The 27,878-nt window shown below is 38.9% G+C and overlaps 1 protein-coding gene across 2 annotated transcripts; it reads right to left on the bottom strand.

The window, feature by feature from the left end:
- Positions 1-1,214: 1,214 nt before the first annotated feature.
- LOC149845536 (ABC transporter C family member 5-like) lies at positions 1,215-26,913 on the bottom strand. 2 transcript variants are annotated; one of them, XM_089995812.1, is made up of 11 exons: positions 24,758-26,913; positions 24,307-24,627; positions 24,090-24,176; positions 21,889-22,575; positions 21,599-21,763; positions 20,389-20,683; positions 14,186-14,400; positions 5,062-5,367; positions 4,913-4,976; positions 3,406-3,645; positions 1,215-1,716 (listed from the first exon to the last, which is right to left on the bottom strand). In XM_089995812.1, the coding sequence occupies exons 1-11, from the start codon at positions 26,780-26,782 to the stop codon at positions 1,601-1,603; spliced, it is 4,521 nt and encodes a 1,506-aa protein (XP_089851938.1). In that variant the 5' UTR covers positions 26,783-26,913; the 3' UTR covers positions 1,215-1,600. The 2 variants fall into 2 exon arrangements, with proteins under 2 accessions (XP_089851938.1, XP_089851939.1); XM_089995813.1 differs by lacking the exon at positions 3,406-3,645 and having other exon boundaries at positions 1,455-1,716.
- Between the last annotated feature and the right edge of the window lie 965 nt (positions 26,914-27,878).

Below are 27,878 nucleotides of genomic sequence, written 5' to 3' on the forward strand. Positions count from 1 at the left end.
GTTGTTGTTGTATTGTCTCTTACTAATGAAGTTGTATTTGTTTCTTTCCTAATTCAGCAATTCTGATTCTTTCTTTTAATATATTTTACTTGTCTAAGTTTTCATTGGCTTTGAATGAAAATATCTGAGTCATAGTCAACTTGTACTACTAAGAGAGGGCTTGTGTACGTCACTGCTACAAGATCATGTGGTGTGGTAGATGGTTCTGCATCTATTCTTGTTTTGTATCCCCAAGTGGCCAGATTGTGATTCTTTTAAAATCTAGAAGCTTTGCCAATAATGTGCTATACTACTTCATTGGGTACATAGGCTGCCCGTATAGATGTTTTTTGAAATACCAAGTCGATGGTATAAAACTCCCAAATATATGTCCATCTCTAAACAGTAAGGCCGCCATATAGGCTGCAAGGGAGTTTCTTGGATTTTGTTTAGAGACATTAAGACGCCTCCATAGAAAAGTATAGTGGAACATTGTTCTCTCTTTTAAAATGACTAAGTTTCGACTTTTCTTGACTGCCGAGAACCCCCAAATCAGTTCAACAATTGGGTTCAGTATGATAACTGTATATGTACACGTTTGACTAACCTGTGTGTGTGTGTGCGCACGCGTGCAGGGGGAAGAGCTTTCTTTATGATATTTATTGAGGCAAACACCAGATCAGGTCAGCCAGCCCCAAGGGGTTTAGTGTAGTGGGAGGAGGCCTTAGCTGCTAGATGAGGCAAACACCAGATCAGGTCAGCCAGCCCCAAGGGGTTTAGTGTAGTGGGAGGAGGCCTTAGCTGCTAGATGAGGCAAACACCAGATCAGGTCAGGGTTCCATTCTGACGGACGTCAGCCCCTTGCATATAAGAAAAGACCAGGTCGTGAAACTTAACCAGAGAACGATGCCTTTCGTGTAGCACACTCCAAGAGGTTAAAGCCCCTGATCTGCTCTACTAGAAAAACTATTACTTTGTCCTCGCAGCAAGAGATACACCAACCCAGGTATCAAACTCGCCATCTCCAGCTTGAATGTCTTAAACCAATCCACCTAACCAGGTGTATGGAGCCCTTGTAAGCTTATGAATCAAGTCCAAAGTCCAAGCAACAATCTCTGCTCTTCGGGATGTCCTAATAGGTGGTCTATATCTTTGGCTGGATATTTGCATATTTCATTATTTGAAAGATCAATACCCTCAGAAAACTAGACAACTATATAATAACAATGCCTTTCAAACGAAGAGCGCTCTTATGTGCAAAATGCAAAAACAGTATGACAGCAAGGAAGGGACTCATCTCACTCCCTGTAACCAGATGACATTATTATAGATTTGCCCTTTGTGGGCTCAGTTCAAGTCTGATCATAGAATGATCTATTTATATGCACAGGCCTCTCATTACGCGAGAGTGGCAGCCATTCATCCATGGAAATTTGAGAATGGCACACCAAATCCACCGCTTTTGCCTCGTCTGTGCAAGGCAGGTCAGTGCTCTGTACAGGATGTGATCCTCCGTCCCAACCGAGTGCTGATTTTGCTGTCTTGATCAACTCCAGTTGCACAAAGAATCAGAAACACGTGTTTGCATCATTGCTTTGGTTTCACGGACTAGCCAAATAATTCAAGCTGCATCTGAGACACTACTTGATCGTGTTGAGTACTCGGAGACTAGCTTGAAAAACATGGATGACTTGTCATCTAATAGCTGCATTGGACTGTCAAATTCTGCAACTTTACCTGAGACAAGGAATTTAGAAAACTAAAAAAGCTTAGTTGCAAAACAGCTGATTCTTAACGAACAAGAGCAAGCATTACCAAATGAGATGCTGATTTTGGAAACATGGTAGTCCAAATTTAACTAATGAATGCTCCATTGATGTTTAAAATATGAATGCTTTAAAAAGCTTTTGAGAATTGCCAAAAGATGAAACCCATGGATGAACAAGAGTTGTCTGAAATCAAAAACTTACATTTTCGATATCTAGAAGCAACTCATAAGCATCACAAGAGTGAATGGTTTTGCATCACATAATAAGAGGAAGTGATAATTTTAAGGTATATCAGATCATATAGCAGAAAATACCAGATAAATTGAAGAAATAACTGGTCCATTTGTGCCAGCAGTGTTGATTATCTAAAAGTGAACTTCCGTAACTAACAAAAGGACTTCTTATCACATCAGAAGCCAGCATTCTGTTTCATGAACCAGTTCAGTTCCAGCATTTCTGAGCTACTAATGAATTGTGGGAAGTAAATTGAACTCTAAACGCCATACTAACAATCCAATTTCCCTAGGCAAAATAATAGTGCCTGGTCCTCTTTAACAGAAAATAAGCATAGTCACGGATATCGGCAATATTTTCAAAATATCGCTGTATTTTCAGCAAACGATATTATAGGTAAAATATCGCGATATTTTGAAAATATTGCCAATTTGATCATATCACGATATTCTTGTGATAATATCGTGATATTATCAATTATTGATACTGTTTTTATTTTTTTTCTACATCTTAAATGTGTTTTTTTTTATTTTGCATTTTTTACTTATTTCTTTTATTATATATATATGTATTTTATTATCTAAACATGATATTTTTTTACTTATTTTTTATTTTATATATTTTTAATCCCCAAGATTTTTCTGAGATTTATCACCAAACCAATAATATCGCAAGAAATAGCCTCGCCAAGATATAGCCGATACCAATATTTGTGACTATGAAAATAAGTACCCATATTAGGAATGGCATCCTTCAAAACTTAAGGGAAAAGGAAGAGCTGCTCCTATAAGCCACCTTTTTATCAGCACCCAAACTTCCAAAAATTATTTCTAAAAAACTATTTCTAGATGGAGCTGCCAGATGCACCAGTTTTGCTACATCTTTGAAATGCATGTCATGCTGTCACAGTCCTACAATTCCCCCCCCCCCCCCCCAACACCCCACAATGCGAAACAAAAGAACAGTCTACACATTCCGATGCACCAATCTGCAGAAACGTAGCAAAGTTTGTCAAAAGAAGTGTATACACTAAGGAACTAAAATAAATCTAACGAGGTTTTTTTTAATGCTAAAATGTCCACTTCTCATCCCTCCTTTTATGGCTGCAGTAAATAAGGGGGATCAGGTGCAATCACCTTGCATACTTTTAGTAAGCCCACCATCTGCTGTTGGGCCCCACAGCTGACAGGATGTATCCCAAAGATGGTGGGCTCCAGGTGCAGTGGCACACTAAAAGTTTGCAATGTGATTGCACCTGATCCGCCCTCATAGTAAATGGATTTTTCAATGATGAAAAGACCTCTAGCAATACACGCAAATAATTTAACAGTCAAGTATAATTAATTTGTCCACAAGCTCTTAAAAGTGGTTGTAGCAAATCCAGCAAATGTCTTTACATGATCTAGAGTCTAGACATACTTACCATCACTAAGAACCAGAACCAGATCACTGTCGATCACTGTTGGAATACGATGTGCAATGGTCAAGACAGTGCACTCCCTGAATTCTGTCCGGATGATCTTCTGGATCAAATTATCAGTAGCTGTGTCAACAGATGCTGTTGCCTCGTCAAGCACTAAAATTCTAGACTGCTTCAGCAAAGCTCTGCCCAGTGACACAAGCTGCCTTTGTCCGACACTCCAGTTGTCTCCATTCTCTAAAACTGCACATTGTCAGATACACAAGGTCGTTTGTCAAGCCCCGAAAGAAACAAAGACACTTTTCACTTGTTAAAGATAGCACACCATGCATACAGCACGTGTACTTCACAATCAACAACAGAAGGCAATTTTATGTAAATGTTAATGTGCATGGACTCATTTTAGACATATTTAGTCCAGTTAGATGCTAATAAAGGGGAGCATTTCATGCACCATTTTCGTGTACAGAAACTACTTCTAGGGAAATGTTCACAACAGATTTAGTGCACCAAAAGAGAGATGTTTCACAGGTACAGGCTCGACTATGCTGTACACAGGTATTATCCAAAAGAAGGGTGCAGAGGTATGGCGTATGGGGTGTGTTGAGACTATAAATACAGAGTATTACTGAATTATGAAGAAAATAATATAAGAAATATAAAACACATAAAAGGCATATAATATATCGTACAAAGTATATACTATACATATAGATGGCAGCACTGAGAAGCATCCAGAGGTACTAGTGTCGATAGAGATAAGCTGGCCATTTGAAGCACCCACTTACATAGTCAAATGCAATTATTATCAGCAAAAACATACATGTATGCAAGCATACAGGGTTTACTTAACATGAAACCAGTTGCTCCAAGACCATGGGGGTTGAAAGAATCTGATTTCTACCCATCTGATGGATCTAATGGTAAAACATAACTTTTGTGTGTGAGTGCATGTCTTTATGCGTGTAATTTTTTTAGATATGATTTTTTTTATACGAGTGTTCATGTGTGTACTTGATACATGGCTCAACCATGGATATTCTGCCTTCTCCACACACACACACACACACACACACACACAAAGGAATTACCAGGGTACTGTTTTTATCATTTCCCTTTTTCCTCTAACCGTTTCTGAAGGAGAGGCTTACACCATCATCCTCAACTATCTTTCTCCAAAAGCTGGTGCAAAAAAGCCAGGAAGGAACCAATACCCTGTGGCAGCACATGATGAGAAATGGTAATTTCCTTTTCCTGCTTGACTACTATTGTGTATGGCTTTTTCTGCCCCTTGTAATTAAACAAAACTATGACTGTGCCAGTACTTTACTTAAAACAGAAAACTCACTGATTATTGGCAACATTTCCTTTATTGTAAAAAGACTAATAGCATTAAACCAGAGCGTTGACTAGTTTCTGAGAATTTAACAAGGGACCCCTGGTTATATAATTACATGTCCACAAGCGACATATGCATACACATTACACACTTCAAGCATGTTGAAAATACCTGGACAATCAAGTTTCTGTTCTTTTTGGCGGATTACGTCTCCAAGCTGACACTTATCTAAAGCCTACAGGCATTACAAGAATCAGGTCAGAGAACAACAAACGTTTGACCTGATTTATCAAAATGGGTAACAACAGATCAATCTTCACCTGCCAAATTTGGTAGTCAGTGTGCTCTTCAAGTGGATCAAGGTTCCCCCTGATGGTTCCTTCAAACAAAGTTGGATCTTGAGGAATGATGCTAAGACGAGAACGAAGATCATGGAGGCCTATAGTGCAAATGTCAATGCCATCTATAATAATCTTTCCTTCTGCTGGTTCAATCAAACGAAACAATGCCTGTATCAGAGTAGATTTACCACTCCCGGTACGACCAACAATCCCTATATTCTTCCCACCAGGAAATATGCAGCTTATCCCATGAAGGACCATTGGAAGACTCTCCTTGTATCGAACCTTTAAAAATATCATCAGACAAGTATTCAGCAATGAAAGGAACAAGTACAGCACACTATCCAATTTTACTACTGCTTCTAATTAAGTACAGAAACAAACACAGGAATAAGAAAAGATTTGCAGTAGAAAATGAAAAACAAAGGCACATGATACTTAAGGTTTTCAGAGTAGAACAGCTAAGCTAATAATCCCCACTCTGAAATAGAATATAAACATAAAAAGTGTGTTCTATCATGTTATGTTATTAATTCAGAGAGGGGACATCTATTCCGATATGTCATCATAATCTGCTAGTCACTGAAAGTTATACAGAAAACCAGAAGGTCAATTGATGACTAGAGAACTTCCAATTACTCAAGGAAAAATTAGTAAGGCATATATACACTAAAATAGACTGCTCACTAGTCCAATTGTTTCAAGTTTCAACAATGTATTACTATATAAATTTCTATCAATCCAGTACTGGTAGCAACAAATCGAAGTATTAGTCAAAATTTTCTTAATCAAATTGAAGTATCATAAGGGGTTTGTGTGTGTGCGTGAGCACGTGCTCACATGCATGTTTGCACATACTACAATCTAAAAGCAAAGAGAAAGACATAAACACCATATAAAACATACATATTTAGTGAAACCAACAGACAAGGATCTATATACAGAACTTTATATATAATAAGAAAAAAGAAGTCGTCCATGTTAACTTGTCTTAAGGTCACCAGATATGAGCACATAGTCTAATTTCATATCGTTCAGCATCCATGATTGTAGATGAGATTATACACCCGTATCTTGATACGAGTGTGTATAACTATAATACATGTATCTTACAATAGAATCTAATATGAATCATATCTTATGATACACCCTTGTATCTTACGATAGACTCTAATATGGATCATATCTTACGATACACGATAAGTGCAGTTTAAGTTGCACTTGTTTTGATTATTTTGTTGAAAAATACAAGGCCCCTTGGGGCCAATTTATGCTCATTCACAAAGCGCTTGAGAGTGATTTGGGGAGATTTCTTGCAAAAAAAGATGATCATGATCATGATTGTCATTATCGAGTTAATTTTTGTTTAAATTTTGAAAAAACATTATGGAATGTCGGTTTAGTAAGCAACGTAGTAGTGATGAGAGTGTAGTGAAGCTTGACGAGCAAGAAATATCGGTGGATGACTGTTTCAAATATTTGGGATCTATCATTCGAAATGATGGAGAAATTGATGGAGATGTAAACCATAGGATAAAGGTTGGGTGGATGAAATGGAAAAGTGCAACTGAAGTGCTGTACGATCGTAGAATGCCATTGCGGTTGAAGGGAAAGTTTTATAGGACGACAATTAGGCCTGCTTTATTATATGGTACGGAATGCTGGGCGGCCAAGAGACATCATATTCAAAAAATGAATGTAGCTGAGATGCGTATGCTTCGATGGATGTGTGGAAATACAATAAAAGATAAGATTCGAAACGAGGAGATACGTAAGAAGGTAGGCGTTGCATCCATTGAAAATAAGATGAGAGAAAATCGTACGATGGTTTGGACCAGGGTTACCGGAAGCGCCTAGCTAAAAGGGGAAGCGCGCTTCCCCGAAGCGCGCTTCGGAAGCGCGAAACGTCGCGCTTCCGAAGCGTGGGGGGAAGCGTCCCCCTTTTTTGGGAAGCATGTTTCCCTTTAATGGGGGACACGTTTCCCTTTAATGGGGGACGCGCTTCCCTTTAATGGGAAGCGCGCTTCCCATCACGCTTCCCCTGTTTTTTTTAATTTTTTTGTATTTTTTATTTTTATTTTTTTCGCTTCCCCCTCGCTTCCGAGACGCTTCCTAGGTCGCTTCCGAGACACTTCCCGAATCGGTCCTAAGTGGTCCCACGCTTCCCCGCTTCCTAAAATTTGGAAAGTGCCTCGCTTCCCGCTCCCGCTTCCCGTATCGCTTCCCGCTCCCGCTTCCTCAACTGGCAACCATGGTTTGGACATATTCGGCGAAGGCCTAATGATGCTCCAGTTAGAAGGATGGACAAATGGAAAAATATATTAGTCAAAAGAGGTCGAGGTAGGCCGAAGAAGACTTGGATGGAGATGATAGGAAAGGATATGAATGCTTTGAACCTCACTGAGGACATGGCATTGGATAGAAATGATTGGAGGAGAAGGATTCATGTGGATGGCCCAGAATGATTTTCTTTTTTTGTTCATATCGCCAACCCCAATTGTTTTGGGATGAAGGTGTAGTTGTTGTTTGAAAAAACATGGTTACGCAGAATTTGTGGATATTGAAAAACATTTTATGATATCGTTTTTGTTTATATAAACACGTACTATTATGAATCTTGTGACTTGTTAGCTTAGTTTTGTTGTTTAATACGCATATTATGTCATAGTTTGCATTTTTTCTTGTGAGATATGCATGCTATTCATATCATATTATTTTGATTATTCAGTGTTCGATGTCTTAGGCATGCCATTCATAGCATAGAATTGTTTTGATATGTAATATTTGTTAAATTATGTATATATAAATATATATATATACTTATATATATACATTCGTATATATATAAGTATATATATGTATATATACATAATATATCTTTTTTTCTTTTTCTGTACAAACCAAAAACCCGATAGGGGTGTTTTGGTAAATCCACATGTATTTTTCTTTTTGCCTTTTATTTTCCTTTTTTCTTTCTTTTCCCCTTTTCCTTTTTCCTTTTACTTTTTCAGTTTGACTTTTAAAGGACCATAAGAGGCCCCACCAATCTAGTCGTTGGGGCCCCAACAGTCATATTTATGACCGTTGGGGCTCCCAACGACTAGAAGGGAGCCCCCTTTATGGTCCTCCTTTAAGCTCTCCTCCTCTATATATAGAGGAGGCTCCCCCTTGTAAAAGTATTAGGTTTTCACCCTTCTCTTCCTTTCTTCAATAATATCCAACTTATGACTTTGAGTTATTTTTACTTTTGAAGAGTTTTGTGTGTGCACTTTTTAGTGCTTGTGTTCTTGGCTCTAGTGGTCACTCTTAAAGAGTGTTTTTTGCTCTTTTGGTGCTTCCGCCTCTTTTCATTACATGGTATCAGAGCACGATTGGTGATTGGGCTTCTCTTTGTTTCTTGGAACGTGTGCCTCTCAAATTTTTGAAGAAAGGATATTTGGTGCCGATGGAACGTGATTCTAAAGTGGAGCTTTCTTTTAAGCTAAATGGGTCCAACTACCTCATGTGGGCCTCCGCTATGGAAAATCATCTAAGAGGTAAGAAACTTTAAGGTTTTGCTATGGGAACTACTCCCGAACCCTCTCTTGTTCTCACTAAAATCGAAAATGAGATTGAAAAAGCTTTAGATGGCGATGAGCGCATCAAAGCTATTAATGATCATCAATCCAAAGTTGAGGATTGGGAAAGTAATCATGCAAAAATTTTGACATGGTTTATGAACAATGTTGACCTTAAAAATTGTGCTAATATTGCCAAATTTAGAAGGGCCAATGAGGCATGGTTTTTCCTTAAGGGTATGTATACCCAAAAGGATCTTGCTCGACAATTTTTTTGTCAAGAAAAAATCCGTTCCACCAAACAAATGGATATGAGTGTCCGGGACTATTTTAGCTTTCTAACCCCTCTTTGGGATGAACTTGCTCTCCTTGAGCCTAAATGGGTGACTCTGGAAGATATTGAGTTAAGAAGGGAACAAATTGAAAAGGAGCACTTTTTTCAATTTATTTATGGGCTTCGCCCGGAATTTGAACAAGTTAGGGCATCTCTTCTCCATAGAAGCAAAGCCCTACCTATTGAAGACGCCCTTGCCGAAATATGCCAAGAGGAAACTCGACTTGGCTTAAGTATTAAGAGTGATGAAGTTTTGGTTGTTACTAGGCCCGGATCAAATGTTAAGCATATAGACCTCCTCACTTTAACAAAAATAGTAATGGGCCTAGAAAGAGAATAATATGTCATTATTGTAATGAACCGGGACACATTAGACCGGTTTGTCCCAAACTTAAGGGAAAAGTAGTCGCGGTTGGAGAAAATTCTCCAAAGAAGGAAGAAGAAAGTGCCAAAGAGGGAGATATCAAAGAAACTCTCAATCATATCTCTGAAGTTCTCCAACATCTTCTCAAGACTTCTTCTTCAACATCCGGAGCCGCCATCGCCTATTCTTCATCACCTCCAGGTATGTGGATACTAGACTCTGGTGCTTCTTTTCATATGAAATCTCATAAAAACTCTCTTTCAAATGTTTTTTCCGAACCTATATCCTCATATGTTTCAACAGCCGATGGAACATCATTGAAAATTGAAAGTATTGGAACACTTGATTTTAAAAATTCTCAAAACTTTTTTGTTCCTAAAGTAAGAATCGTTCCAAAAATTAATTTAAATCTTTTTTTCGTTTCTCAAATCACCGATCATGGATGCCAAGTCTCTTTCTCACCTAAAGATTGCACCGTGCAGGATCTCCAGTCAGAGAAGCTGATTGAGCAAGGCCATAGAAGGGGTGTGATCTCTATTTTATGGACTTTTTGACTCTTCCATCTAAGTAATCTTGCAATCTTGTAAAAGACAAAAGTATTGGAATTTGGCATGAGAGACTTGGCCATCCAAAGTTTGTAAAAATGTCTCTTTTTCCGTTTTTGAACAATACTTGTAAAGACAATCACATGACTTGTAAAGATAACATTTTTGGGAAATCTAAAGCTACTCCATTTCCTCGAAGAAGTTACTTTACCACTCGGCCATTTGAACTTGTTCATTCCGATGTGTGGGGACCTTCCCCTATTTTGTCTAAAGGAGGATTTTCGTATTATGTGGTCTTTATTGATGACTTCACTCGATTTACGTGGATTTACTTCCTAAGTCGCAAATCCGAAGTTTTCTCCTTCTTTAAAGAATTTCATGCAATGGTTAAAAATCAATTTTTGGGAAATCTATCTATTCTTAGGTCTGATTCGAGAGGCGAATATATGTCCAATGATTTTCAAAGATATTTAAAAGAAAATGGAATTTGTCACCAACGCTCTTGTCCCAACACTCCGCAACAAAATGGTCTTGCGGAAAGAAAGCATAGACACATAATAGAAACTACAAGAACGTTATTAATTTCAAAAAATATCCCAAAATCCTTTTGGGCCGAAGCGGTTCTAACCTCAACATATCTTATCAATAGAACTCCTTCATCCTCTTTGAAAAATCTTTCTCCATTTGAGAAACTTTACAATATGTCTCCCGATTATAAAAGACTAAGAATTTTTGGATGTAAATGCTTTGTTCTAACTCACAAAAATGATAAACTTTCACCTAGGGCTATTAAATGTATTTTCTTAGGATATGGCGAAAAACAAAAAGGTTATCGATGTTTTGACATACTTAAGAACAAACTTTATATCTCAAAAGATGTCACATTCCTTGAAGAAGAAAATGGTTTTTCGCACCAACCAAATGAAAATATTGATTATTCCTTTCTATTTGACTTGTTGTCTCAAGAAAACATCATAGATGATCATATTGATCCTAGTGAACCTCTTAGTGAAGATCATTTTGAACATCCAAATGATGATCAAAACTTAGAAGAAAATGTTTCAAGACAAATACAAGTCTACTCTAGAAGAAATGAAAGGAATCCTCCTTGCGCCCTTGAAAAATTCTCTCAAAGTGAGTCGACCGAAGAGACCTCTCAAAGAAAATCAAATCGTATTTCTAAAATACCAAATAGATTTGTTTCTTATGATTCTTTTTCCCCTAACTTTCGAGCATGCCTACTTGCTCTTCAATCCTTTTATGAACCATCTCATTACAATGATGCTAAACAATATGCTCATTGAAATGAAACTATGGAACTAGAACTTAATGCTCTTAAAAAGGCGCAAACTTGGGAAATCATTGATCCTCCCAATGGCAAGAAACCCATTGGTTGTAGATGAGTTTTTAAAATTAAAACTAAGAGTGATGGTTCATTAGAAAGATATAAGGCTAGGTTGGTAGCCAAAGGATATGCCCAAGAGTATGGGGTAGATTATGATGAAACTTTTGCCCCCGTTGCTCGAATGACTAGTGTTTGAGCTCTTATTGTTATAGCCTCGGTTAAAACATGGCCAATCTTTCAACTTGATGTCAAAAATGCCTTTTTGAATGGTAATTTGAATGAAGAAGTTTATATGAAACCACCTCCAGGTATGAATTTAAATGGAAAAATTTTGAAATTAAAAAAGGCCTTATATGGACTTAAGCAAGCTCCTAAAGCTTGGTATGACAGGTTTAGTAATGTATTAATCAATTTAGGTTTTTCTTCTTGCTATACTGACACTGCTCTTTTTGTTAAAAGGACAGGTGACTCCATTATTATGCTTCTGTTGTATGTTGATGATATGATCATCACTGGGAATGACAAAAAGGGAGTAAATGATGTAAAGTCTATGTTAAAAGAAACGTTTGATATGTCTGATCTTAGATATTTGAGATATTTTTTAGGAATTGAAGTGGCTTATTCCGCGCGAGGGTACATCCTATCTCAAATGAAATTAGCTGCAGAAATTTGTACCAAATCAGGAATATCTGATGAAAAGAAAGTTGAGACTCCCGAAGTTATCAATGTGAAGCTGAGACTTGAAGATGGTGTTCTTCTTGAGGATCCAACCCCCTACCGTCAGTTAATCGGATCCCTCACCTATCTATTCATCACACGTCCAGATATAGCTCATGCGGTTCATGCAGCAAGCCAGTTTCAGCATGCACCTACTTCGGTTCATATGGCGGCCGTGATGATAATTGTGCGATATATCAAAAATACCATCTCCAAGGGACTCTTCTTATCCTCTTCCTCATCTCTTGAATTGACTGCTTTTACTGATGTTGATTGGGGAGGAAATCCCAATGATCGTATCTCAATTACGGGTCTTTGCATTTTTTTAGGTGAATCTCTCATTTCGTGGAGATGCAAGAAGCAACAAAAGGTCTCACTTTCATCTACTGAAGCTGAATATCGGGCTATGGCAATGACAACTATGGAAATCGTATGGCTCAGAAGTCTCCTTGGTGACATGGGTGTTCCCATTTCCACTCCCACCAAGCTCTGTTGTGATAACAAAAGTGCGATATACATTGTCAGCAATCACACCTTTCATGAGCGGACCAAGCATATCGAAATGGATTGCCATTATGTTCGAAACGAATATCTCAAAGGAACCATCACATTACCATATGTCACTTCAGAATATCAACTGGCTGGCTTCTTCACCAAGGCGCTCCCAACTCCACGATTCATGTTTCTTCTTGGCAAACTTTCGGTCTTCTCCCCGTAAAGTTTGAGGGGGCATGTTAAATTATGTATATATAAATATATATATACATATACTTATATATACATTCATATATATATATATATATATATATATAAGTATATATATGTATATATACACAATATATCTTTTTTCTTTTTCTGTACAAACCAAAAACCCGATAGGGGTGTTTTGGTAAATCCACATATATTTTTCTTTTTGCCTTTTTTTTTCCTTTTTTCTTTCTTTTCCCCTTTTTCCTTTTTCCTTTTACTTTTTCAGTTTGACTTTTAAAGGACCATAAGGGGCCCCACCAATCTAGTCGTTGGGGCTCCCAACGGCTAGAAGGGAGCCCCCTTTATGGTCCTCCTTTAAGCTCTCCTCCTCTATACATAGAGGAGGCTCCCCCTTGTAAAAGTATTGGGTTTTCACCCTTCTCTTCCTTCAATAATATCCAACTTATGACTTTGAATCATTTTTACTTTTGAAGAGTTTTGTGTGTGCACTTTTTAGTGCTTGTGTTCTTGGCTCTAGTGGTCACTCTTAAAGAGTGCTTTTTGCTCTTTTGGTGCTTCCGCCTCTTTTCATTACAATATTATAGTTTTATCTTATATAATTCATCATTGTCTCTTGTGTTTTGATTTTTTTTTTCTTGTTTTTTGTTTTTTTTAGAGTTTTATCTAAGACATGATTTTTTACAATATGATACTATACACATTTTATTTTGGGCCTGACCAATATGGATTATGATATGCATTTTTCAACCTTGTTCCAAAAGGTAGGGCAAAAATAGAGAAGCCAAGTGCAGCTAATAAAAGCCCCAAGGGGTTTGGCACAGTGGAGGGGGTCTTGGCCACTAGGCGGGTGGTCAGAATTAGGGATGAAAACAGGTTGGGTTTCGGATCCTAAAATAAATTGGGGAGTCAAGTCGGTTCGGGTCCAGAACAGCCAAAATTTGCAAAAATACCTTCCTGAACCCGATTATTTTGCAACCCTAGTCAGAGTTCCATTCCCATGAGCGTCAACCCCCTTGCATTAATAAGGGCAAGGGATAAGTCTTTGCTCAGCCAAAGCTTGGAGACTCCCTGGGGGCAAGGGGATAGAGACAATAAGTACGACAAGCTTAGCCAGCACAACTGGGTCACTGATCCCGAGGGTGGTTTCCCCGTTCTTCATGGAAAATAAAACCGCAGCTAGCCATGTCTAGCATGAATATACCACCCAGTGAAATGCGGCAAATGCCTGTGAGAATTACAAGGTGGATCCAATTTCCTAATAGATCTTCATGCCTTGCTCATAGCTCATGGTCAGAGATGCAACAGATGATAGTCTTCTTGGGCTTTCCCCACGGAACCTGAATGGGTTTCTTGCCAATAATGCAGAGATTTTTAAGTTCCCAGTACTTTACAAGGTACACTAGAAAGTGATATGCATCATGTGCTTCCAATCTAATAGACTAATACTATCAATATCCAAAATAAAAACATGGGATGCCTTAAAGGCATCAAGGCTGCATAAGAAAGAATATAAATGTTTGATCTAAATACCTTGAGATCAATAAGCTCAGTCGTTCCCTTGTCTGGCCAGCAGGATGGAAGCCAAGAATCCTCAATAACAGGTGGTGCTTCAGATGGAATTCGACAATACTGATGAATCCTTTCAATAGAAATAATCTTATTTTCCATTTTACAGAAGCTCAAAATCCATCTTGACAAACGTGCATTCAGATTAAGACCATACGTAACTGCAAGTCCTGCCATGCCTGCACACAGAAAAAGCAAGCACAAACACAATAACAATTTTCAATATGCATCTTTTGATTAGGAGGCAGTAACTGCTCTTGATAAGTAACATTTTTATCTTTATTTGCTCTTGTTGAGAATAGGTGGTTTTAAGTAAAGTTATTTTATAGTAAGATGTTATTTGTATTTTTGTTTTTATAATTGGGGTTTTATTGTAATTATGCTTTTAAGCCTCTCTCTATTTAACATAGAGAGAGGCCCTAATATCGACAAGGAGTTCTGAGTTTTTTCTGTGCAGCCGTCTCTCTCTCTCTCTCTCTCTCTCTCTCTCTCTCTCTCTCTCTCTCTCTCTCTCTCTCTCTTTATCTCTTCTCTCTCTAGGTCTCGGTTCATTTTGTACATGGTATCAGAGCACAGCCGATCGTGGGAGCGTGATCGACTGTGACGTGGAATTTTTTTTTATCGAGCGTGATCAAAGCTCGATGTGATCGAGTGTGATCAAGGCTCAGTCGATAGTGAAGGCCATCTTGATCGTGATTACATCTTGATCGTGATCAAACTCCTATCCCATGAGTAAAAGAAATCAATACCTAATCAGGTCAACGATGAAAATTATTTTTTTTTTTATCTGATGACAGATCTGGTCATGTTACTAGTCGTGGATGCTTGTTGTGGGTTCGCAGCTCCTTGTTTTTTTATTGTTTCGTGACTACCTGTTGGGAGTTTGATTGTTGTTGGCATAGTTTACACTGAACATGTCGTGTGAGATATTGATATCGTTGCTGTTGGGAGTTTGATTGTTGTTGGTACAATCTACTCTGGATATCGTTGCTGTGGGGAGGTTGATTGCTGTTGGTATAATCTGGATATCGTTGCTGTGGACATGTGATTTCAGGTCGTGACTTTCTGCTAACTTTTTTTTAGCAGCATCCAACACGTAGTGGTGTTGCTCGTGAGAAAAAAAAATGAATGACTCATTGTCGAACTGTATATGTCTGGGAGCTGCCCCTGTTATGAAAAATGTTGCTGCATATGCAGACGTCATGTTAGTGGTGATTCACTGACGTGCTGAATTACTTTTCTGTTTGTGGGCTGCTGCTCACTACTGTCGTGGGATTTTTTTTGTTCGTAAGTGAACAACTGTTGCTTGGAATATCAGTTGGTGTGTGAGTGTAACACACGGTTTTTTTTCCTGTTTAGTTTGGAGACTGTCCAGTTTTTTTAAAACCAGAAGTATGGTTGAAACTTCGAAATGTGATTCAAAATTGGAGCATATTGGAGAATATAAGGCATTTGCCAATCCATTTTCGTACGGCTCGTCTGTAAGGTTAAATGAAACTAACTATGCCAGGTGGTCCAGAATATTTATGATGTCGGTATTTGGACATCGTAGAAAACATATCTTGTTGGAAGATGAACCCACTGAAAAGGTGGGAAAATATGTTACCTGGGATGAAGATAATGACATAGTTATGTCATGGATTATGAATAGTGTCGAACCCCATATTGCAGATGGTTTAATTTATTATAATACAGCCAAGCAGATGTGGGACAATCTTCGAGATACATACTCACAAGAGACTAATGTGAGTCGTATCCTACAAGTCGAATAGGAAATATACAACTTACAGCAGGGAGATCAAACCTTAGCCCAGTACTATGCCTCAGTAAAAGCTGCTTTTGAAAGACTTAATGCTCACAGACCTCTCTGTTGTTCGAAACAAAAAGATCATCAAGAACAAACTATGGTTGCTAGGTTTCTTACAGGTTTATCTTCAGAATTTTCGGTTGCAAAAGTCCAAATGTTGACTGGTTCGGATGTACCTACTCTTGCTGAGGCATATAACCGTCTAAGCAGACTTGCGATATCTCTTCCACATTCTCAGCCAGGTACTCAGTCATCTGCCTTAGTTGTCTCATCTGGTTATGGACGTGGAAATCTTCAGAACATCAGAGGACGAGGTCGTGGACGAGGTCGTGGACGAGGTGTGGGAGGCAGAGGAAAGCTTCAATGTACATTCTGTGGAAAATCTGGACATTTAGAAGATCGTTGCTGGGATAAGCATGGCCGACCAACCTCCTCTTCATCAAAGTCATATGCTCCTAAAGCTAATACTACTACTCTCGAGGCAACAAAGGCACAAGAAAATATCTCTGCAAGTGACAGTAGTATAACTCTCAGTCGTGCTGAATATGATGAGCTGATAGCTCTTCGTCCTTTGAGTTCTACCTCTCCTGTTGCTGGTGTTGCCTATTCAACCGGGAATCTTTTTCATCCAATTGACCGTAAGTGGATTATTGATTCTGGTGCATCCAGACATTTGTGTGGCAATTCCCTTGCTTTTTCAGATCTAAAGGATATTAAGGCTCAGCTTGGAGTCTCATTAGCCGATGGGAGTACCTCCCCGGTTGTTGGTCAGGGAAATATTTCTATATCCTCCTCATTACAGTTGAAAAATGCTCTTCATGCTCCAAAATTTCCTCAAAGTTTACTTTTTGTTAGTTGCCTTGTAAAAGAACAACACTGTAGAGTAATATTTGATCCAATGGGCTGTCATTTTCAGGATTTGCTGACGGGGAAGAAGATTGGTGGAGGCTATGAAGAAAATGGAATCTACTACTTACATCATCCAATGGGTATTGTTCATGCTGCAGTGGAACATTCATTTAGTCCTATTCAGTGGCATCGTCGTCTTGGTCATCCTTCATTGTCAAAGCTTCGTTCGGTCTTTCCTCATATTCCCTCCACCACATCATTTCAGTGTGAAGCATGTCAGCTGGGCAAGCATCATCGAAGTTCGTTTCCTTCGAGTCAGAGTCAGTCTAGTAATAAAGTCTTTGAACTTCTTCATGCAGATGTATGGGGTCCTAGTAAGATTCCTACTAGGACTCAGTGTCGATACTATTTAGTTATTGTTGATGATTTCTCTAAGTTATCATGGGTGTTTTTAATAAAGGAACGATCTGATGTTCCAAATATTATCAAATCTTTAATTCTTGAAATAAAAACTCAGTTTGAATCTACTGTCAAGATTGTTCGCACTGACAATGCTCTCGAGTTTAAATCAAAAGGTCTCTTACAATTTTACCAAGATAATGGCATCCAACCCCAAACTTCCTGTGCTTATTCATCTCAAGAAAATGGGGTGGCTGAGCGAAAACATCGTCACCTACTTGATGTTGCCAGGACCATTATGATTCAATCAAATGTTCCTGCAGCATACTGGGGAGATGCAATTACAACTGCTTGCTATCTGATCAACCGCATGCCCTCCTCTTCTGTGGGTGATCAAATTCCAATTCATATCCTAAAACCCAATACCCCTCTCTTCTCCCTCTCGCCCAAAGTGTTTGGATGTGTTTGTTTTGTACACAAACTTGGCCCTGACCGTGAAAAATTAACTGCTCAAGCTACAAAATGCATATTTATAGGTTATCCCAAAAATCAAAAGGGATATCGATGTTATGATCCTACTTCTCGCCGAGAGTATGTTAGTGCGGATGTATCTTTCTTGGAATCCACTCCATATTACTCTAATACCGGTTCCCCGCTGCAGGTTGATCCAGCTGAGTCTTGTCCATTACCTATACCTCCTTTTCCCTAGGAATTCGTGCCCTCATTCCAGAACCACACTTCATCATCTTCCAGATATCATAATCCCCCATTGGTATATGTGCGTAGAGATCCACCTCCGCAAGTGCCTTCATCTTCTTATTCCCCTGAGGTAAGTTCTACTGAAAATAATGATCTTCATGATGATGATAACAGGCTGATTGCTCTACGCAAGGGGACAAGACAATGTACCTTATATCTCATATCTCATTTTGTCTCTGAAGCCATAATTGGAAATCAAATGAAATCTTTTATTTCAACTTTATCTGCTGAAATTATTCCTCTGAACTATCAGCAGGCAGAGCTTGATACTCGCTGGAAGCTGGCTATGCAAGAAGAAATGGATGCCTTAATATCTCAGCATACTTGGGATCTAGTTGATTCCCCAGCAGATGCTGACATTGTTGGATGTAAATGGGTATATACGATAAAGTACAAATCTGATGGCTCAATTGAACGGTACAAGACCAGATTAGTAGCCAAAGGGTATACTCAGACATATGGTATTGATTTCTTTGAAACTTTTTCTCCTGTTGCACGAATGGGTATCATTCGTCTTGTTCTCTCAGTAGTTGTTCAGCATGGGTGGAGCCTGTACCAATTAGATGTGAAAAATGCATTTCTATATGGGGACTTATCTGAGACTGTTTACATGCAACAACCTCCGGGATTCGAGGTTGAGGGGGAGTGTCAGAAGGTGTGTAGATTGAAAAAGGCAATTTATGGCTTGAAACAAAGTCCTCGTGCATGGTTTCAGAAGCTGTTTGAAGTAATGTCATGTTTTGGCTTTAATAGGTCAGCAGCAGATCATACACTATTCATAAAGAAAACTAGCTCTGGCATAGTTGTTATGGTGGTATATGTGGATGACATCATTCTTACAGGTGATGATGTGAAAGCTATTGAAGCCACAAAGGCTCATCTTCAAAAACACTTTGTTACAAAAGACCTTGGTTCACTCAGGTATTTTCTGGGTATAGAAGTTGTCAGGAGCCGTGAAGGGATGGTTTTGTCTCAACGGAAGTATGTTCTTGACTTATTAAAGGAAACAGGAATGTTGGGAGCTAAACCAGCAAATATTCCTATGGACCATAAAGTTCAGTTGTTTGAAGAAGGGTCAAAACTGGTTGATAGCAAAAGCTATCGCTTCCTAGTATGTAACTGTGACCAGGCCGGATATTGCTTTATCAGTAAGTAAAGTCAGTCAGTTTATGGACAAACCAACTGAGGTACACTGGAATGCAGCTATTATGATTCTCAGATATCTAAAATCTTCTCCTGGAAAGGGGTTATTGTTCCAGAAAGGTGGAACTCTGGATATAGTGGCCTATTCTGATGCTGACTATGCAGGATCTGTAGTAGATAGAAAATCTACCACAGGATTTTGTGTGTTCCTGGGAGACAACTTGATCTCTTGGAGAAGTAAGAAGCAAAATGTGGTTTCTAGGTCGAGTGCAGAATCAGAATATCGGGCTATGGCCCAAACAGCTGCTGAATTGATGTGGGTTGGTACTGTTCTTCTTGATCTTCAAGTGAAGGTTTCCTCTCCCATGACCATGATGTGCGATAACAAAGCTGCAACATATATAGCAAGCAATTCTGTATTTCATGAGAGAACAAAGCACATTGAGGTTGATTGTCACTATGTAAGGGACATGGTTCAAGCGGGTCATATCACTACCAAATATCTAAAGTCGGAAGACCAAGTTGCAGATATGTTCACAAAACCTCTTGCCAGACCAAATTTTTCAAAATGTTGTGACAAGCTGAGCATGATTGATATCTATGCTCCAGCTTGAGGGGGAGTGTTGAGAATAGGTGGTTTTAAGTAAAGTTATTTTATAGTAAGTGGTTTTAAGTAAAGTTATTTTATAGTAAGATGCTATTTGTATTTTTGTTTTTATAATTAGGGCTTTATTGTACTTATGCTTTTAAGCCTCTCTCTATTTAACATAGAGAGAGGCCCTAATATCGACAAGGAGTTCTGAGTTTTTTCTGTGCAGCCGTCTCTCTCTCTCTCTCTCTCTCTCTCTCTCTCTCTCTCTCTCTCTCTCTCTCTATCTCTTCTCTCTCTAGGTCTCGGTTCATTTTGTACAGCTCTGATTTCAAGCAAATTCTTAAATTATAATCATGTAAGAATATTCAAAATAATCAAATAACAGCTAATAGTTTAAGATTTTAAACAGGAGCATGGAGTGAACTTGTATAACCTTAGTTCAAAATAATGTAGTAATATTTTAATATAATCAAAATATTGCAACTATCAGATACCAAGTTTACTGTGAGAAGGGGGCAGAAAAGTACCTTATTTTAGTAAGAAAATAGGAGAGAAACATTTTGCAAAGACGATAATAATACATCCTAGTAAAAGCATCATCCTGAAAGAAACTCTTACTTGGGTCGATACTTCCGTGTGGGAAGCTTAAAAGTAGAGCCATGCAAAATGCGAATACAAAAGTTGATAGCATCTCCATGCGCAAGCAAAGCCATTCTATGGCAGCAAGACTGCAAAAAAATGGACGAGCAAAACAATCAAGCAGGTACAAGTTCCTCTTCATGAACCGTTTTTCTTGCCCAAATCCTCTAATGGTAGCAGCTCCAGCAATAGACTCTGCAAAGAGATGGATGACAGGAGATTTCTGAATGCTAACAAGGCGAACTAATTCTCTTGAAGAAGCCATGTAGTATTTCTGCACAAAAGGCAGCAAGGCAATGGAATTATGACATATCTTAAGAATATAACATCTAAAAATGCAACAAATACCCATTTGTAGTGTCTGCAACTACAGCTGGGAAAATGAAATATGGAAGTGTGATTCACTTGCAAGCACATACACAAACAAGAACATGAAGCCATGAATACAAGCATACATAGACATGCAACACCATTTCCAACATCTAGATGTATTTTCTGATACAATTCATTTTCAACAACTGAAAGTATTTGTGGATACAGTCTCTGTTTATTGACCTGTGAAGAGACCAAGAATGACACCGACATGCAGTCATCTCCATAGAAGCAAACTGCACATGCTTTTTGACAAGTTCATTTTCTTGAATAGATTAACTAAATTAATAACATTTGGTGCTACTCCAGAATATGGTAAAAGTTGTCAATATTTCCAAAAACAATATACAAATTTATTACAACATCATCACTATATAATAGAATCAACAGTGTTTGGTGGCATAAAAAATAAATAAAATTTCTTCAAAATCTTCCCAAGAAAACAAGTTATAATCTTGTTCTTTTTTAAAACCTGGGACATTAATTTACCACGAAATTTCCAAGAACAACACTTGACGGAACTTCTGAAAAGGTAAAGGGAATTGACCCGGTTCTTGGTGAGGGTTTTCCTTTTTCATTAAAAAAAGAAAAAAAAAAGGTGAAGGTAATATTTTTTGCAGAAACAAAATCAACACACATTTTTTTCTTTTGATGCTTAGTCAGTTGATACAACACAACTCTCTCTCTCTAAAGTACAAATGGATAGATGTTGTATTATATATTAAATATACATTTAGATGTATTATTTACATACACACTTACCTAATATACATTTAAATTGCATAAATTCTGAAGAAGCAAACAAAAGACTGAATACCTGCATCCATAAGCAAGCTATTGCCATTGGGATAAACAGAAGCAGGACTTGCCAAGTTACTTTGGACATGACACCAATTATGCCAAGAAGCTGTATTGTCGTGGATGCAAAGCCACCAAGTCTGAAAGGAATGTCCAGATCGACAACACTTTGGTCCACGGATACCTGACAATTTATGCATAACTCAATTATGAGAGTTGTGATGAAAAAAGAACACTAAATCATCAAATCTGATATCTTTGAAATGCTAAGAGAATTTCTTGCACTAGAAATGAAAGCAGTCAACTTACACGATTCAAGATACGTCCAGCTGGAGTGGAATCAAAGAAAGACATTGGTGCTCGGAAGATACTCATAAGCATTTTTGAAAACAACTTCTGTGCAGCAGCAAGACCAAAGGTAGCTACAAGCACAGCTCTTAAAAATACAAAGAAGGAACTTCCAAAAGCAAGGGCCATGTAGACAACAAGGAGAATGGTGCTGCTTGTCTTGGGCTTATCTCCCACTGTTTGTGGATTTGCCCAGGCCATCCACCAATTGCTTGCAATTTGAAGCACTTGAAACACGGTTTGGGCAAGGATGATCAATGGTATCAATGCACCTTTATACGCTGCAGCCATATATGACAAGTACACTTTTAGGCTAACTCTTCCTCTCTCTCTTTCCTCTTCCTGAACAAGCTGCTTCTTCCTCATACGTTTTGCTTTCTTCTTTTCCTTGATCGCTTTCTTGTCAGAAAGGTCATTCTCTGGATCTTGGTTTTGCAAAGAATCAATATTTCTTGGTGTAGACTGACAATCTAGGTTAACTGGATTCTCATCCTGTGCTGTTTCAACAGGATCAATTCCAGCAGATCCTGGAATATCCAGAGACTCAATTGCTTCATGGTGTGCAGAAACTAAGGCATCAAAATCAGTTCCATCTTGTAGAAGGTCGTCATACTTCCCTGCCTGAATAATCTGGCCCTCTTTAAGAACCTGGACAAAATGCACATAAAAAGCTAAAGTTTTACATATACAATTAGAAAATTTTTTGAAGAACTAAACATCCGCTTATCAAAGGTATGCAAATAAGAGGAATCTTTGATCCACATGGTTGCAGATACAAATCAATGAGAAGTGTAGAATGCTTATCTTACATCAGTCAGTCTATGGTGGGTTTTTAACTTTCTATTACTGAACTGTAACAGCAAAGGAAGTCTTCTTTTTTTAAACTAGATATTATTATCAAGCAATATGACAAGATGATTGAACACTTCAATGAACAGAAGTTCAAAGCATTAGGCAACAGGATTTATGGTCCAGATTAACCAGAAAAATCAGACTTATGTCTGGTTAATAATGATGACTTGAAATGCTTACCCTTGTGAAAAATAATAGGTTTGACTATGCTACGGTATAGTTGTCCTTTTTTTTGTTGTTCATGTATATTGACAAACTAAGTGTTTGGATGGGGGCATTTTAGACATTCTTATTGTGGTGTTGTAGCAGCCCTAATGTCATCCAAGTGGTTACATATGAGAGATATCAATTCCCAAAAAGAAGACCACTGATTCCTATTGCAACCTGAGATCCTCGATTACACCACACACGGAGACGTATTGAATAAATCATGAAGTAAACAGTCACAGTTCAGTGTAACACCCTAAATTTTACTTTTTGCAGCAGGTAACTCATGCATCATAAAAGGAACTGCTGATCCACAGAAACTGAACAAGAAGGATGGCTCAATGTTAATAGTCCAGAAACAACTTGTTCAAAAAGTGTTCCAAATTTCCAATCCATCACTATCATGACTTATACATGCAATTACAGGTTAACTATTAAGGCCTATATGTGGAAACGTGTCTTGACCCGTAACAATGCATATGCTTTCAAGGAAGCTGCTGTATTTTCTTTCTTTTTTAATATCTTTATGTTTATGCATAGAGGCAGTCTTGGCACTTCTATTTCTTTGTGAGGAATTGCATATATGGGTTTCTACATCTTATGCACATACTCATGTCAATGAGGATATATAAATCCCTTCAAAACTCTTGTGTTTCACATGGTATCAGAACAACTGGATATCAAGCTATGACTGTCCGGTAATAATCAAGTTACACATACATGGACAGACATGCACATTCCATACCATGGTGGGACAATGAATTAAGGTCAAGCAGTGCAGAAAATAAACAATGCCGGTAGAAAAAGAAAGCAGCCAATGTCAAGAACATGAGACAATTTTCAGTCTCGTACTGCTAGCATAATAGATATCACACCAATGAAGGGTAAAGACAGTGAAAATCAAAATATTTTTCTTTTACATATTCAAGATACTTTCTATCTCATTATAGCAGCAACTACAGCTTACCAAGACTTTATGATCACACATCAACGAAAGACAGTAAAGGAAGAAGAATAAACATGGCTAAGGTCACATGCACATTGGAACACGCCAACTGACTTGGCAGAGTAACTAACAAATTGAATAGAGATAGACTCCATACCAGTATTAGATTAGCAGCTGGCAAAAATTCTACTTGATGAGTGACATAGATCACAGTCTTAGCTGCTAATGCTGACAATATGTAGTCCTGAAGAGTGTATGATACATATTAGAAGTGAGTTTTCAACCAGAAGATAAAAGTGGGAAGTTTATCCTAGCTCAATTATGAAAATAAAATGACAAAGAAGCAAAAATAGTGATAATGCATTCATACTAGCCTTGAACAACTCTGACCCTGTATGTGCATCAAGTGCGCTGAAGGGATCATCCAGCAAATATATGTCTGCTTCTTGATAGAGTGCTCTTGCAAGCTGCACTCTTTGCTTCTGACCACCACTAAGATTTATGCCTCTGTCACCAATTATGGTCTGATCTCCATGTGAGAAAAGCTCCAAATCCTTTTTCAGGGCACAGGCATGAATGACACTTTTGTATCTAGGTTTGTCCATTGGGCTACCAAAAAGAATGTTCTCCTCTATGTTTCCAGACTGGATCCAGGCTGATTGAGAAACATAAGCTGCCGAACCACTTATCCGAACCTGCCACGTAAGAAATGAAAGCACCAAACTGAGAAAAGGTAAAATTCCAAGAGAAAATGAAAACACAGGCTTAGGATCCTATAGTACTTTTGACGGGAAAAGGAGAAATAAAAGGGTGATTTGTACATACTTCACCAGAAATCTTTGGTATCTCTCCAAGGATACAAGAAAGGAAACTTGATTTCCCAGAGCCAACCATGCCACAGACTGCTACCCTCATTCCTTTCTCTACTTTCACCTGTATACCTGACAGGGTTGGCTTAGAAGAGAACGGATCCCAGCAAAACTCACCATCTCGGATTTCTATGGCCATGTTAGTGAGCCCCTTTGGAACATTTATTGTAGCGTCTTCCTGCAGCTCCTCCTCCAGTAAGAAACCTGAAATTCGATCCAGAGATACCTTGGTCTGTGCCATCATTGAGACCAAGTCCGGGAAATTTCTAAGAGGCTCCTGAAGGATGCGAAAAGTGGCAAGTGCAGACAGAACTCCTCCTGCTGTGAGCTGGCCACCGAGAAGGATCGATGTCGCAAAGGTAACAACAGCAACAAAAATAGGGGAACCCCAAAAGATGAATGTAACAAGAGCCTGTGAATAAAGAGCCTTCTGAAGCCATCTAAACTCGACCTTCCTCATATCTTCTAGCACCGATCGGTACCGATCCTCCCAAGCCTGCAATTTGAGGATTCTCATATTCTGCAAGCACTCCAAGGTTTTTCTCATGCGGTCATCTTTCGCAGCCATCATCTTATCCTGATAATTCTCTTGCATCTTTGCCAGAGGAACCGTAGCAAGAATGGAGACTATGGTGGCACCCAGAGTAGCGACCGCTGCAATGCCAACGTTCTTGTACAGAATTGCCAATGCAAGCACAATCTGCAGAGGTAGCATCCATATATCATGCAGATACCAGGAATAGTCACCTATCCTTTGCACATCTACTGCCATATAATTCACTATCTCTCCACTGGTATGACCTTGCCTGGCTGTACTAGAAAGTCTAAGTCCTTTGCGGTACACCATGGCTGTGAGAGCAGACCTCACATGCATTCCTAAGATATCAACTCCAAGATACCACTGTCTTGAGGTTATGGTCTCTATAAGTTTAGCAACGAAGAATATCGACGCGAGAATGTATCCCTCATGCGGAAATGCTATGTTCCCTCCCAAATAGTCGACGAAGTAGCTGATCAGATAAGGCCCAACATAAGAAACAAAGGTATTGAGACCTGCAAACACAGCATTGCAGGCAGCCTCCCTCCAAAATGACCTGAAAATAGCCAAAGCCAATGATGGCTGATTCGAAGAGTCATCGGACTTCAGCCTCTCCCAATTGGCATTCAATATCTTATAAGAAGTTTTGGAACGATCCTTGCGAGCTAAAAGAGGAACATCCTTGAGTTCAAGGGGCCTCTTCGCACCTATTGACAGAAGAGGATTCAGCCATGATAAAGTGGCCAAGCTGAACAATCCAGCTTCCTCATAAGGAGTGACCTTCAGGCAACCGGGTTCGTCACTCAACAGTGGCTCCTGCAATTCAGAGATCGTTAACCGAATGCCGGAATCCCCGCGGCATGCGATGAAACAGAGGAATGCAAGCGCCGGGGCGGCGCCGATATTCGCCAACACATGCGAATTGAAGTTCAATGACCCATCAATGAACCCTCTAGCATCGAAATAAAGGGCGCAAAAGCAGACAATGAATGACAAAACCCACCACAATCTTACCAAAATCGGGAGTTTCTCCGAACCCCTTAGCTTACAGTGAAAAACACAGAAGCTCAGAACAGACCATGCAAGAGCCTGAACGCAGGGCAAGAAGAGATCAGACTGATCACCCAACTTCCCCCTCCTCCGCGCAGCCTCGAACCCAATCACCACCAATTGCAGAAAAAGAATGTATCCACAACACAAAAGAGTGATCTTAAACGAATTACCGATCTCAATCTTCAACGATCCATCGTCTCCGCCCGCAGGACTCAAATGAGCGCGCCGCTGCTTAAAGAACGGAGCACGGCCGACGCAGGTGAGGATCCGGCGGGCCGACAACGAGAAGAGAAGCAACACCAACAACACCAGATGGATCAAAACAGAGACCCTTTCCAGAATTGGTAAGTTTTCCAAAAAACGCAACATCGGACCATCACTCGAAAACATACCCAAGTTGGGCAATGCAGCAGCTGAACAAGGAGAGATTAAGGAACCAACAAGACCAAACAACCCCAACAAACACAGAAACCCTATATCTCCAAAACCAAACTAGAACGATGGGATTCCTCTACAGAGTCACAGACTCCCCTGAACTGAATTAAACACCAGTATGTACATATATCACCAGATGTTGGGTAACTTAGAGAGAGACGATTATACACAGAGAAAGCGTGAAATTTGGCAACCACCACGCAAGCGTGATAACTTAGGGGCTCTAGATGAGGAGGATTAATGGACACCTTGCAGAAGGTAGCAATATACACATAGACAAACCCATGAGAGCGACTATTGTTTTTTTCCTCCGAGCAGTAAAAGACAAGGAGCAATAAGAGAGAGAGAGAGAGAGAGAGAGAGAGAGACGGCAAAGGAATGCGAGCCAGTACCGACTGCCGAGGTGCTGCAGTTTTTATGCAAACTGTCGACTCTTCTCTTCCCTTTTCTTGAGATGATCACTGGCGAAAAGAGGAAGGCGGTTGCCCTCAGAATCGAGATATAACAAGTGGGTCGGTGTTCGTTTTCTGATTTCTGATATGGAAAAAAACCATAAATTGGAGGTTGGTGCCTTATCTGAGAGGTTCCTGGTTTATCCCGGAAAAAGAAGAAATGGGTTTCATCACGTGAGCTAGTTTTTTTTACATACTACGTAGGAATGCAAAAATGGGAGAATTCTTTCTCATTTTTATTTTTGGTTCACGATGGGCCTGGATGGAACTCAAGAAACAAAAAGAAAAAAAATGAGACTTTTTGGGTTCACTGGTTCTGACCAGGAGAGCACACCATGAACTTGCTGGCCTATATTATTTATTTATAGACTCTGGTGACTCTTCATACGCATGGTGGAAAGGCACAATGAGAGAATATAACTATATATAAGATGTTGGGACGGTCAGTTGATACTTGAGAATGTCTTCTTCTCAGATAACATATTCTATAAGTGCATTTGCCATGTGCCTTCTTTTTTTTTATTGTGGTAATTTTAAAAAAAAAATTACTAGGTATGTGATTATTTTATAATTTATTGTTTGGGCTTTAGGTAGGAGTT

Source organism: Nuphar pumila, chromosome 2, assembly GCF_984573655.1.
Source record: "Nuphar pumila chromosome 2, dmNupPumi1.hap1.1, whole genome shotgun sequence".
Lineage (NCBI taxonomy): Eukaryota > Viridiplantae > Streptophyta > Magnoliopsida > Nymphaeales > Nymphaeaceae > Nuphar > Nuphar pumila.

Coding starts and splice junctions, on each gene's coding strand:
- LOC149845536 (XM_089995812.1), bottom strand. CDS start 26,782: ATGTTTTCGAGTGATGGTCCGATGTTGCGTTTTTTGGAAAACTTACCA. Junction 24,177..24,306: donor CAGGGTCAGAGTTGTTCAAG/GCTAGTATGAAT, acceptor TACACTCTTCAG/GACTACATATTGTCAGCATT. Junction 14,401..20,388: donor ACACGGAAGTATCGACCCAA/GTAAGAGTTTCT, acceptor TTCTGTGTGCAG/GCATGGCAGGACTTGCAGTT.